The following is a 14,927-nucleotide window of genomic DNA, read 5'->3' as shown; positions in this document are numbered from 1 at the left end:
TATAACTCATACACATAATGTGACATGTAGTCGACAGATACTTGGTCTGTTTAGTCAGAGACGTGTCAGAGGATGTCTGAAGGAAAGCCGAGGGGGATCATGTGTTTCTTTACGCTGAACTTTCCTTGGATATTTGTGTGTGTGTGTGTGTGTGTGTGTGTGTGTGTGTGTGTGTGTGTGTGTGACGTTATGCGTATACTGTATGTGAGTACGTGTCACCTATATAATAATGAACCCAGTGTACTACATCATGACCCTCACTAGAGACTCAGATCTCAGATCTAGTTAAATGGATCTAATCACTGAACCTGGACGACAGGCCCAGTTCTACCCTGATCCACATTACAGTTAAATGGATCTAATCACTGAACCTGAACGACAGGCCCAGTTCTACCCTGATCCACATTACAGTTAAATGGATCTAATCACTGAACCTGAACGACAGGCCCAGTTCTACCCTGATCCACATTACAGTTAAATGGATCTAATCACTGAACGACAGGCCCAGTTCTACCCTGATCCACATTACAGTTAAATGGAACTAATCACTGAACCTGAACGACAGGCCCAGTTCTACTCTGATCCACATTACAGTCTAATGGAACTAATCACTGAACCTGAACGACAGGCCCAGTTCTACCCTGATCCACATTACAGTTAAATGGATCTAATCACTGAACCTGGACGACAGGCCCAGTTCTACCCTGATCCACATTACAGTTAAATGGATCTAATCACTGAACCTGAATGACAGGCCCAGTTCTACCCTGATCCACATTACAGTTAAATGGATCTAATCACTGAACGACAGGCCCAGTTCTACCCTGATCCACATTACAGTTAAATGGATCTAATCACTTAACGACAGGCCCAGTTCTACCCTGATCCACATTACAGTCTAATGGAACTAATCACTGAACCTGGATGACAGGCCCAGTTCTACCCTGATCCACATTACAGTTAAATAGATCTGATCACTGAACCTGAATGACAGGCCCAGTTCTACCCTGATACACATTACAGTTAAATAGATCTAATCACTGAACGACAGGCCCAGTTCTACCCTGATCCACATTACAGTTAAATTAAACTAATCACTGAACCTGAACGACAGGCCCAGTTCTACCCTGATCCACATTACAGTCTAATGGAACTAATCACTGAATCTGAACGACAGGCCCAGTTCTACCCTGATCCACATTACAGTCTAATGGAACTAATCACTGAACCTGGACGACAGGCCCAGTTCTACCCTGATCCACATTACAGTCTAATGGAACTAATCACTGAACCTGGACGACAGGCCCAGTTCTACCCTGATCCACATTACAGTTAAATGGATCTAATCACTGAACGACGGGCCCAGTTCTACCCTGATCCACATTACAGTCTAATGGATCTAATCACTGAACGACAGGCCCAGTTCTACCCTGATCCACATTACAGTCTAATGGAACTAATCACTGAATCTGAACGACAGGCCCAGTTCTACCCTGATCCACATTACAGTTAAATAGATCTAATCACTGAACCTGGACGACAGGCCCAGTTCTACCCTGATCCACATTACAGTCTAATGGAACTAATCACTGAACCTGGACGACAGGCCCAGTTCTACCCTGATCCACATTACAGTTAAATGGATCTAATCACTTAACGACAGGCCCAGTTCTACTCTGATCCACATTACAGTTAAATAGATCTAATCACTGAACCTGAACGACAGGCCCAGTTCTACCCTGATCCACATTACAGTTAAATTAAACTAATCACTGAACCTGAACGACAGGCCCAGTTCTACCCTGATCCACATTACAGTCTAATGGAACTAATCACTGAACGACAGGCCCAGTTCTACCCTGATCCACATTACAGTCTAATGGAACTAATCACTGAACCTGAACGACAGGCCCAGTTCTACCCTGATCCACATTACAGTTAAATTAAACTAATCACTGAACCTGAACGACAGGCCCAGTTCTACCCTGATCCACATTACAGTCTAATGGAACTAATCACTGAACGACAGGCCCAGTTCTACCCTGATCCACATTACAGTCTAATGGAACTAATCACTGAACGACAGGCCCAGTTCTACCCTGATCCACATTACAGTCTAATGGAACTAATCACTGAACGACAGGCCCAGTTCTACCCTGATCCACATTACAGTCTAATGGATCTAATCACTGAACCTGAACGACAGGCCCAGTTCTACCCTGATCCACATTACAGTCTAATGGAACTAATCACTGAACCTGAACGACAGGCCCAGTTCTACCCTGATCCACATTACAGTCTAATGGAACTAATCACTGAACGACAGGCCCAGTTCTACCCTGATCCACATTACAGTTAAATGGATCTGATCACTGAACCTGAATGACAGGCCCAATTCTACCCTGATCCACATTACAGTCTAATGGAACTAATCACTGAACCTGAACGACAGGCCCAGTTCTACCCTGATCCACATTACAGTTAAATGGATCTAATCACTGAACGACAGGCCCAGTTCTACCCTGATCCACATTACAGTTAAATTAAACTAATCACTGAACCTGAACGACAGGCCCAGTTCTACCCTGATCCACATTACAGTTAAATGGATCTAATCACTGAACGACAGGCCCAGTTCTACCCTGATCCACATTACAGTCTAATGGAACTAATCACTGAACCTGGACGACAGGCCCAGTTCTACCCTGATCCACATTACAGTCTAATGGAACTAATCACTGAACCTGGACGACAGGCCCAGTTCTACCCTGATCCACATTACAGTTAAATGGATCTAATCACTGAACGACGGGCCCAGTTCTACCCTGATCCACATTACAGTCTAATGGATCTAATCACTGAACGACAGGCCCAGTTCTACCCTGATCCACATTACAGTCTAATGGAACTAATCACTGAATCTGAACGACAGGCCCAGTTCTACCCTGATCCACATTACAGTTAAATAGATCTAATCACTGAACCTGGACGACAGGCCCAGTTCTACCCTGATCCACATTACAGTCTAATGGAACTAATCACTGAACCTGGACGACAGGCCCAGTTCTACCCTGATCCACATTACAGTTAAATGGATCTAATCACTTAACGACAGGCCCAGTTCTACTCTGATCCACATTACAGTTAAATAGATCTAATCACTGAACCTGAACGACAGGCCCAGTTCTACCCTGATCCACATTACAGTTAAATTAAACTAATCACTGAACCTGAACGACAGGCCCAGTTCTACCCTGATCCACATTACAGTCTAATGGAACTAATCACTGAACGACAGGCCCAGTTCTACCCTGATCCACATTACAGTCTAATGGAACTAATCACTGAACCTGAACGACAGGCCCAGTTCTACCCTGATCCACATTACAGTTAAATTAAACTAATCACTGAACCTGAACGACAGGCCCAGTTCTACCCTGATCCACATTACAGTCTAATGGAACTAATCACTGAACGACAGGCCCAGTTCTACCCTGATCCACATTACAGTCTAATGGAACTAATCACTGAACGACAGGCCCAGTTCTACCCTGATCCACATTACAGTCTAATGGAACTAATCACTGAACGACAGGCCCAGTTCTACCCTGATCCACATTACAGTCTAATGGATCTAATCACTGAACCTGAACGACAGGCCCAGTTCTACCCTGATCCACATTACAGTCTAATGGAACTAATCACTGAACCTGAACGACAGGCCCAGTTCTACCCTGATCCACATTACAGTCTAATGGAACTAATCACTGAACGACAGGCCCAGTTCTACCCTGATCCACATTACAGTTAAATGGATCTGATCACTGAACCTGAATGACAGGCCCAGTTCTACCCTGATCCACATTACAGTCTAATGGAACTAATCACTGAACCTGAACGACAGGCCCAGTTCTACCCTGATCCACATTACAGTTAAATGGATCTAATCACTGAACGACAGGCCCAGTTCTACCCTGATCCACATTACAGTTAAATTAAACTAATCACTGAACCTGAACGACAGGCCCAGTTCTACCCTGATCCACATTACAGTTAAATGGATCTAATCACTGAACGACAGGCCCAGTTCTACCCTGATCCACATTACAGTTAAATAGATCTAATCACTGAACGACAGGCCCAGTTCTACCCTGATCCACATTACAGTTAAATTAAACTAATCACTGAACCTGAACGACAGGCCCAGTTCTACCCTGATCCACATTACAGTCTAATGGAACTAATCACTGAACCTGAACGACAGGCCCAGTTCTACCCTGATCCACATTACAGTCTAATGGAACTAATCACTGAACCTGAACGACAGGCCCAGTTCTACCCTGATCCACATTACAGTTAAATTAAACAAATCACTGAACCTGAACGACAGGCCCAGTTCTACCCTGATCCACATTACAGTCTAATGGAACTAATCACTTAACGACAGGCCCAGTTCTACCCTGATCCACATTACAGTCTAATGGAACTAATCACTGAACCTGGATGACAGGCCCAGTTCTACCCTGATCCACATTACAGTTAAATAGTTCTAATCACTGAACCTGAACGACAGGCCCAGTTCTACCCTGATCCACATTACAGTTAAATAGATCTGAACCTGAACGACAGGCCCAGTTCTACCCTGATCCACATTACAGTCTAATGGAACTAATCACTGAACCTGGATGACAGGCCCAGTTCTACCCTGATCCACATTACAGTTAAATAGATCTAATCACTGAACCTGAACGACAGGCCCAGTTCTACCCTGATCCACATTACAGTCTAATGGAACTAATCACTGAATGACAGGCCCAGTTCTACCCTGATCCACATTACAGTTAAATAGATCTAATCACTGAACCTGAACGACAGGCCCAGTTCTACCCTGATCCACATTACAGTCTAATGGAACTAATCACTGAACCTGAACGACAGGCCCAGTTCTACCCTGATCCACATTACAGTCTAATGGAACTAATCACTGAACGACAGGCCCAGTTCTACCCTGATCCACATTACAGTTAAATGGATCTAATCACTGAACCTGAACGACAGGCCCAGTTCTACCCTGATCCACATTACAGTCTAATGGAACTAATCACTGAACCTGAACGACAGGCCCAGTTCTACCCTGATCCACATTACAGTTAAATAGATCTAATCACTGAACCTGAACGACAGGCCCAGTTCTACCCTGATCCACATTACAGTTAAATGGATCTAATCACTGAACGACAGGCCCTCCTGGGATGTATCCCAAATTGCACTCTATTCACTGCACTACTTTTGACCTGGGTCCATAGAGAACAGGGTGCTATTTGGGATACACACTAGGTGTTGATTACTGGGTTGTTTGTTTATTGTTTCCGTGTTGTCGCCCCCTGTCTCCAGGCCTGCGTACGGCGGTCGGGATTGCCCCGGGTCCACCTTCGATTACCAGATGTGTAACATGGAGGAGTGTGTCGGACCCTACGAAGACTTCCGCGCTCAACAGTGTGTCCAGAGGAGCAACAAATATCACAAGAACACCAAGCACACCTGGCTACCTTACGAACACCCAGATGGTAGGACACAGCCTGCTTCCCACATGGAACACTACGCCTTTTAGTGCGCTATTTTAGACCAAGGTCAAAAGGTCAAATGGGTTGTAGTGAGTAATGTTAAACTTACAGTAAAGAAACTCAAAATGTCAATGGCTGCATCACAAATCGAACCCTATTCCCTAGATGGTGCACTAATTGTGATCAGGACTCTGGTCAAGAGTAGTGCACTGTTTAGGGATTAGGGTGCCATTTTGGATATTTCCACATTGTAAAGTATTGGCTTGATTGATGAAGCCCTGCCGTTCTAAAAGGTGAATCCATAATGTCCACTAGGGGTCGCTATTAGCAATAAAAGGATTCTAATACACATTAACCATAATAGCACAGTTTCCATACAATAATAATCATTTCTATATTAATTACATATCTTATAAGCAATAATAAATCAACCAAATACGTTTTTATACATTTACAATACGTTTTTCTTTAACTCAATATGACTGTAACAATGAGATGTGCAGAACGCAGAGAGCTGCTGCATGGTACCAACAATATGACTGTAGCAATGAGATGTGCAGAACGCAGAGAGCTGCTGCATGGTACCAACAATATGACTGTAACAATGAGATGTGCAGAACGCAGAGAGCTGCTACATGGTACCAACAATAAGAACAATATGACTGTAACAATGAGATGTGCAGAACGCAGAGAGCTGCTGCATGGTACCAACAATAAGAACAATATGACTGTAGCAATGAGATGTGCAGAACGCAGAGAGCTGCTGCATGGTACCAACAATAAGAACAATATGACTGTAACAATGAGATGTGCAGAACGCAGAGAGCTGCTGCATGGTACCAACAATATGACTGTAACAATGAGATGTGCAGAACGCAGAGAGCTGCTGCATGGTACCAACAATAAGAACAATATGACTGTAACAATGAGATGTGCAGAACGCAGAGAGCTGCTGCATGGTACCAACAATATGACTGTAACAATGAGATGTGCAGAACGCAGAGAGCTGCTGCATGGTACCAACAATATGACTGTAACAATGAGATGTGCAGAACGCAGAGAGCTGCTGCATGGTACGAACAATAAGAACAATATGACTGTAACAATGAGATGTGCAGAACGCAGAGAGCTGCTACATGGTACGAACAATAAGAACAATATGACTGTAGCAATGAGATGTGCAGAACGCAGAGAGCTGCTACATGGTACGAACAATAAGAACAATATGACTGTAGCAATGAGATGTGCAGAACGCAGAGAGCTGCTACATGGTACCAACAATAAGAACAATATGACTGTAACAATGAGATGTGCAGAACGCAGAGAGCTGCTGCATGGTACCAACAATATGACTGTAACAATGAGATGTGCAGAACGCAGAGAGCTGCTGCATGGTACCAACAATATGACTGTAACAAAGAGATGTGCAGAACGCAGAGAGCTGCTGCATGGTACCAACAATAAGAACAATATGACTGTAACAATGAGATGTGCAGAACGCAGAGAGCTGCTGCATGGTACCAACAATAAGAACAATATGACTGTAACAATGAGATGTGCAGAACGCAGAGAGTTGCTGCATGGTACGAACAATATGACTGTAACAATGAGATGTGCAGAACGCAGAGAGCTGCTGCATGGTACCAACAATATGACTGTAACAATGAGATGTGCAGAACGCAGAGAGCTGCTGCATGGTACCAACAATAAGAACAATATGACTGTAACAATGAGATGTGCAGAACGCAGAGAGCTGCTACATGGTACCAACAATAAGAACAATATGACTGTAGCAATGAGATGTGCAGAACGCAGAGAGCTGCTACATGGTACCAACAATAAGAACAATATGACTGTAGCAATGAGATGTGCAGAACGCAGAGAGCTGCTGCATGGTACGAACAATAAGAACAATATGACTGTAACAATGAGATGTGCAGAACGCAGAGAGCTGCTGCATGGTACCAACAATATGACTGTAACAATGAGATGTGCAGAACGCAGAGAGCTGCTGCATGGTACCAACAATAAGAACAATATGACTGTAACAATGAGATGTGCAGAACGCAGAGAGCTGCTACATGGTACCAACAATAAGAACAATATGACTGTAACAATGAGATGTGCAGAACACAGAGAGCTGCTGCATGGTACCAACAATAAGAACAATATGACTGTAGCAATGAGATGTGCAGAACGCAGAGAGCTGCTGCATGGTACCAACAATATGACTGTAACAATGAGATGTGCAGAACGCAGAGAGCTGCTGCATGGTACCAACAATATGACTGTAACAATGAGATGTGCAGAACGCAGAGAGCTGCTGCATGGTACCAACAATAAGAACAATATGACTGTAACAATGAGAGACATAGAAGATGGATGGGAGGGAGAGACTCATATATATATATATGCAAAAGTATGTGGACACTCTTTCAAATTAGTGGATTCTGCTATTTCAGCCACACACAGGTGTACAAAATCGAGGACATAGCCATGCAATCTCACATACAAACTTTCTCTTGTCATTTATTTAGTTTATCTTCCCTCAGTCTGGACTAAAGTATGTGTTCATTTTGTTTTCTTTCTCTGGGGAGTTTTACTAGCCACAGTGCATCTATCTCTGCCTTACTTTCTCTCTGGTATCTTAGACTGGGTATCCTCTAGGGAGTTTTACTAGCCACAGTGCTTCTGCGTTGCTTTCCCTCTGGTATCTTAGACTGGGTATCCTCTAGGGAGTTTTACTAGCCACAGTGCTTCTGCCTCTGTATTACTTTCTCTCTGGTATCTTAGACTGGGTATCCTCTAGGGAGTTTTACTAGCCACAGTGCTTCTGCATTACTTTCTCTCCGGTATCTTAGACTAGGTATCCTCTAGGGAGTTTTACTAGCCACAGTGCTTCTGCCTCTGCATTACTTTCTCTCTGGTATCTTAGACTGGGTATCCTCTAGGGAGTTTTACTAGCCACAGTGCCTCTGCATTACTTTCTCTCTGGTATATTAGACTGGGTATCCTCTAGGGAGTTTTACTAGCCACAGTGCTTCTGCCTCTCTGCATTGCTTTCTCTCTGGTATCTTAGACTAGGTATCCTCTAGGGAGTTTTACTAGCCACAGTGCTTCTACCTCTGCATTGCTTTCTCTCTGGTATCTTAGACTGGGTATCCTCTAGGGAGTTTTACTAGCCACAGTGGTTCTGCCTCTGCATTACTTTCTCTCTGGTATCTTAGACTGGGTATCCTCTAGGGAGTTTTACTAGCCACAGTGCTTCTGCCTCTGCATTACTTTCTCTCTGGTATCTTAGACTGGGTATCCTCTAGGGAGTTTTACTAGCCACAGTGCTTCTGCGTTGCTTTCCCTCTGGTATCTTAGACTGGGTATCCTCTAGGGAGTTTTACTAGCCACAGTGCTTCTGCCTCTGTATTACTTTCTCTCTGGTATCTTAGACTGGGTATCCTCTAGGGAGTTTTACTAGCCACAGTGTTTCTGCCTCTGCATTACTTTCTCTCTGGTATCTTAGACTGGGTATCCTCTAGGGAGTTTTACTAGCCACAGTGTTTCTGCCTCTGCATTACTTTCTCTCTGGTATCTTAGACTGGGTATCCTCTAGGGAGTTTTACTAGCCACAGTGCTTCTGCATTACTTTCTCTCTGGTATCTTAGACTGGGTATCCTCTAGGGAGTTTTACTAGCCACGGTGCCTCTGCATTACTTTCTCTCTGGTATCTTAGACTGGGTATCCTCTAGGGAGTTTTACTAGCCACAGTGCTTCTGCCTCTGCCCTACTTTCTCTCTGGTATCTTAGACTGGGTATCCTCTAGGGAGTTTTACTAGCCACAGTGCTTCTGCCTCTGCGTTGCTTTCTCTCTGGTATCTTAGACTGGGTATCCTCTAGGGAGTTTTACTAGCCACAGTGCTTTTGCCTCTGCCCTACTTTCTCTCTGGTATCTTAGACTGGGTATCCTCTAGGGAGTTTTACTAGCCACAGTGCTTCTGCCTCTCTGCATTGCTTTCTCTCTGGTATCTTAGACTGGGTATCCTCTAGGGAGTTTTACTAGCCACAGTGCTTCTGCGTTGCTTTCCCTCTGGTATCTTAGACTGGGTATCCTCTAGGGACTTTTACTAGCCACAGTGCTTCTGCCTCTGCATTACTTTCTCTCTGGTATCTTAGACTGGGTATCCTCTAGGGAGTTTTACTAGCCACAGTGCTTCTGCCTCTGCATTACTTTCTCTCTGGTATCTTAGACTGGGTATCCTCTAGGGAGTTTTACTAGCCACAGTGCTTCTGCCTCTGCCCTACTTTCTCTCTGGTATCTTAGACTGGGTATCCTCTAGGGAGTTTTACTAGCCACATTCTGAGAAGCACTTTGTGACAACTGCTGATGTAAAAAGGGCTTTATAAAATACATTGGATTGATTGATTGATCTTCACCCGTGTAGAGGCTCACAAGTGTGAGTTGAGCTGTCAGTCCAAAGAGACCGGTGAGGTGGTGGTCATGAACCAGGTGATGCATGATGGGACGCGGTGCAGCTACACAGACCCTTTCAGTGTCTGCACCCGGGGGGAATGTCTGGTATGTACAGTATAGCTATCTCTCTATCTATACCTCTCTCTATCTATACCTCTCTCTATCTATACCTCTCTATCTATACCTCTCTCTATCTACACCTCTATCTATCTATACCTATCTCTATCTATACCTCTCTCTATCTGTACATCTCTCTATCTATACCTCTCTATCTACACCTCTCTATCTATACCTCTCTATCTATACCTCTCTCTCTATACCTCTCTCTCTATACCTCTCTCTATCTATACCTCTCTATCTATACCTCTCTATCTATATCTCTCTATCTATACCTCTCTCTATCTATACCTCTCTATCTATACCTCTCTATCTATATCTCTCTATCTATACCTCTCTCTCTATCCCTCTCTCTATCTATACCTCTCTCTATCTATACCTCTCTCTATCTAGACCTCTCTATCTATACCTCTCTATCTATATCTCTCTCTCTATCCCTCTCTCTATCTATACCTCTCTCTATCTATACCTCTCTCTATCTAGACCTCTCTATCTATACCTCTCTATCTATATCTCTCTCTCTATACCTCTCTCTATCTATACCTCTCTCTATATATACCTCTCTACCTGTACCTCTCTCTATCTATACCTCTCTATCTGTACCTCTCTATCTATACCTCTCTACCTGTACCTCTCTCTATCTATACCTCTCTATCTGTACCTCTCTCTATATGTACCTCTCTCTATCTATACCTCTCTACCTGTACCTCTCTATCTATACCTTTGTATCTATGCGTCTCTATCTATACCTCTCTATCTATACCTCTCTCTCTACACCTCTCTATCTGTACCTCTCTCTATCTATACCTCTCTATCTATACCTCTCTATATCTATACCTCTCTATCTATACCTCTCTATCTATACCTCTCTCTCTACACCTCTCTATCTGTACCTCTATCTATCTATACCTCTCTCTATCTGTACCTCTCTCTATCTATACCTCTCTCTATATATACCTCTCTACCTGTACCTCTCTCTATCTATACCTCTCTATCTATACCTCTCTATCTATACCTCTCTATCTGTACCTCTCTATCTATACCTCTCTATCTGTACCTCTCTATCTATACCTCTCTATCTGTACCTCTCTATCTATACCTCTCTATCTATACCTCTCTATCTATACCTCTCTATCTATACCTCTCTATCTGTACCTCTCTCTATCTATACCTCTCTATCTGTACCTCTCTCTATCTGTACCTCTCTCTATCTATACCTCTCTATCTATACCTCTCTATCTATACCTCTCTATCTGTACCTCTCTCTATCTATACCTCTCTATCTGTACCTCTCTATCTATACCTCTCTATCTGTACCTCTCTCTATCTGTACCTCTCTCTATCTGTACCTCTCTCTATCTGTACCTCTCTCTATCTATACCTCTCTCTATCTATACCTCTCTATCTATACCTCTCTCTATCTGTACCTCTCTATCTGTACCTCTCTATCTATACCTCTCTATCTATACCTCTCTCTCTACACCTCTCTATCTGTACCTCTATCTATCTATACCTCTCTCTATCTGTACCTCTCTCTATCTATACCTCTCTATCTATACCTCTCTCTATCTGTACCTCTCTCTATCTGTACCTCTCTCTATCTATACCTCTCTATCTATACCTCTCTCTCTACACCTCTCTATCTGTACCTCTATCTATCTATACCTCTCTCTATCTGTACCTCTCTCTATCTATACCTCTCTCTATATATACCTCTCTACCTGTACCTCTCTCTATCTATACCTCTCTATCTATACCTCTCTATCTATACCTCTCTATCTGTACCTCTCTATCTATACCTCTCTATCTGTACCTCTCTATCTATACCTCTCTATCTGTACCTCTCTATCTATACCTCTCTATCTATACCTCTCTATCTATACCTCTCTATCTATACCTCTCTATCTGTACCTCTCTCTATCTATACCTCTCTATCTGTACCTCTCTCTATCTGTACCTCTCTCTATCTATACCTCTCTATCTATACCTCTCTATCTATACCTCTCTATCTGTACCTCTCTCTATCTATACCTCTCTATCTGTACCTCTCTATCTATACCTCTCTATCTGTACCTCTCTCTATCTGTACCTCTCTCTATCTGTACCTCTCTCTATCTGTACCTCTCTCTATCTATACCTCTCTCTATCTATACCTCTCTATCTATACCTCTCTCTATCTGTACCTCTCTCTATCTGTACCTCTCTCTATCTATACCTCTCTATCTATACCTCTCTATCTGTACCTCTCTCTATCTATACCTCTCTATCTATACCTCTCTCTATCTGTACCTCTCTCTATCTATACCTCTCTATCTATACCTCTCTCTATCTATACCTCTCTATCTATACCTCTCTCTATCTACACCTCTCTATCTGTACCTCTCTCTATCTATACCTCTCTATCTATACCTCTATCTATCTATACCTCTCTCTATCGATTCCTCTCTATCTATACCTAACTATCTATACCTCTCTATATATACCTCTCTATCTATACCTCACTATCTATACCTCTCTATCTATACCTCTCTATCTGTACCTCTCTATCTGTACCTCTATCTATACCTCTATCTACACCTCTCTATCTGTACCTCTATCTGCACCTCACTATCTATACCTCTCTATCTATACCGCTCTATCTGTACCTCTCTCTATCTATACCTCACTATCTATACCTCTCTATCTACACCTCTCTATCTATACCTCTCTATCTATACCTTTCTATCTATACTTCTCTATCTATACCTCTCTATCTGTACCTCTCTCTATCTATACCTCACTATCTATACCTCTCTATCTACACCTCACTATCTATACCTTTCTATCTATACCTCTCTATCTATACTTCTCTATCTATACCTCTCTATCTGTACCTCTCTCTATCTACACCTCTCTATCTACACCTCTCTATCTATACCTCTCTCTATCTATACCTCTCTCTATCTATACCTCTCTATCTATACCTCTCTCTATCTATACCTCTCTATCTATACCTCTATCTATACCTCTCTCTATCTATACCTCTCTATCTATACCTCTCTCTATCTATACCTCTCTATCTATACCTCTCTATCTATACCTCTCTCTATCTATACCTCTCTCTATCTGTACCTCTCTCTATCTGTACCTCTCTCTATCTACAGGGGCTTCAGTGCCTCACTCTCTATTTCTCTCTCTCTCTCTCTGTTTCTCTCTCTCTCTCTCTGTCTCTCTCTCTCTGTCTATCTGTTTCTCTCTCTCTCTGTCTCTCTCTCTCTGTTTCTCTCTCTCTCCCCCTCTGTCTTTCCATGAAGTCTACTTAATGTTTTGATTGGAGGTTAGATACCATAACAGATGTTGGCATTTTCCAGACCAGACCAAAACGTTTGTAGATTGAGGGGCCAGATTCAACATATGTTATGTCTCTTTTACCAATCTGTGTCTTGGATAGATTGGTATCGCTTCTATAGCAGAAGTCTGGAGAGTAGTGTTCCACTGCAAGTCAGACGGCCTAGAAGGAGCCTCCCCCAGCCTAGACTGAGCCTCCCCCAGCCTAGAAGGAGCCTCCCCCAGCCTAGACTGAGCCTCCCCCAGCCTAGAAGGAGCCTCCCCCAGCCTAGACTGAGCCTCCCCCAGCCTAGACTGAGCCTCCCCCAGCCTAGAAGGAGCCTCCCCCAGCCTAGACTGAGCCTCCCCCAGCCTAGACTGAGCCTCCCCCAGCCTAGAAGGAGCCTCCCCCAGCCTAGACTGAGCCTCCCCCAGCCTAGAAGGAGCCTCCCCCAGCCTAGAAGGAGCCTCCCCCAGCCTAGAAGGAGCCTTCCCCAGCCTAGACTGAGCCTCCCCCAGCCTAGACTGAGCCTCCCCCAGCCTAGAAGGACCCTCCCCCAACCTAGACTGAGCGTCCCCCAGCCTAATCTCAGTCAGTGTAAAAATCAGACAGCCTAGAAGGAGCCTCCCCCAGCCTAGACTGAGCGTCCCCCAGCCTAATCTCAGTCAGTGTAAAAATCAGACAGCCTAAAGGGGGCCTCCCCTTGGTTGATTGACTGACTGTGCCCTTCTCTCTCCCAGCATGTGGGCTGCGACAAAGAGGTTGGCTCGTACAAACAAGAAGACAAGTGTGGAGTCTGTGGTGGGGACAACTCCCACTGTCGCACTGTCAAACTGACCCTCACCAAGATACCAAAGAAAACAGGTAAGATTGGGCCGTCACCAGGGTGAAACCACACTTCAGAACATTATGTGTTATTTCATTTATCAATCAATACTTGATATTACAGCTTGAAAGCCCTAAAATCCTCTCTGACATTCTTAGGCAGAACCCTTTTGAGTTCCATGTAGAACCCTTTCCACACAGGGTTCTACATGGAATCCAAAAATAGTTCTACCTGGAACTCAAAAAGGGTTCTACCTGGAACTCAATAAGGGTTCTACCTGGAACCGTAAAGGTTTCTCCTATGGGGACAGCTGAAGAACCCTTTTGAGTTCCATGTAGAACCCTTTCCACACAGGGTTCTACGTGGAATCCAAAAATAGTTCTACCTGGAACTCAAAAAGGGTTCTACCTGGAACTCAAAAAGGGTTCTACCTGGAACCATAAAGGTTTCTCCTATGGGGACAGCTGAAGAACCCTTTTGGAAGCCTTGGTTCTAAGAGTGTGATGTGCGTCATACTGTGTTATGAATTCTCAGTTGATGACTCTTGATAAGAGTCGCCGGCAGGTGAATTCACGACACACTATTTTAGTCACCCCGTGTTCACCCAGCTACAGCCCTTGACATGTACACAGACTAAACACAAAACAC

At 43.7% G+C, this 14,927-nt stretch overlaps 1 protein-coding gene across 1 annotated transcript in view; it reads left to right on the top strand.

The window, feature by feature from the left end:
* The window catches only part of LOC135568306 (A disintegrin and metalloproteinase with thrombospondin motifs 3-like), a gene marked incomplete at its 3' end in the record, with an annotated part of 17,689 nt that overhangs the window by 665 nt on the left and 2,097 nt on the right, over nucleotides 1-14,927 (top strand). Inside the window, exons 2-4 of the mRNA XM_065015194.1 lie at nucleotides 5,395-5,567; nucleotides 10,001-10,134; nucleotides 14,194-14,317. Coding sequence (XP_064871266.1) covers nucleotides 5,395-5,567; nucleotides 10,001-10,134; nucleotides 14,194-14,317 — 431 coding nt within the window. The remainder of the gene's footprint in view (nucleotides 1-5,394; nucleotides 5,568-10,000; nucleotides 10,135-14,193; nucleotides 14,318-14,927) is intronic.

Source organism: Oncorhynchus nerka, unplaced genomic scaffold (genome assembly GCF_034236695.1).
Source record: "Oncorhynchus nerka isolate Pitt River unplaced genomic scaffold, Oner_Uvic_2.0 unplaced_scaffold_1631, whole genome shotgun sequence".
NCBI lineage: Eukaryota > Metazoa > Chordata > Actinopteri > Salmoniformes > Salmonidae > Oncorhynchus > Oncorhynchus nerka.
Note: the sequence above shows the minus strand (reverse complement) of the source record. Positions and strands in the feature narration are given on the sequence as shown.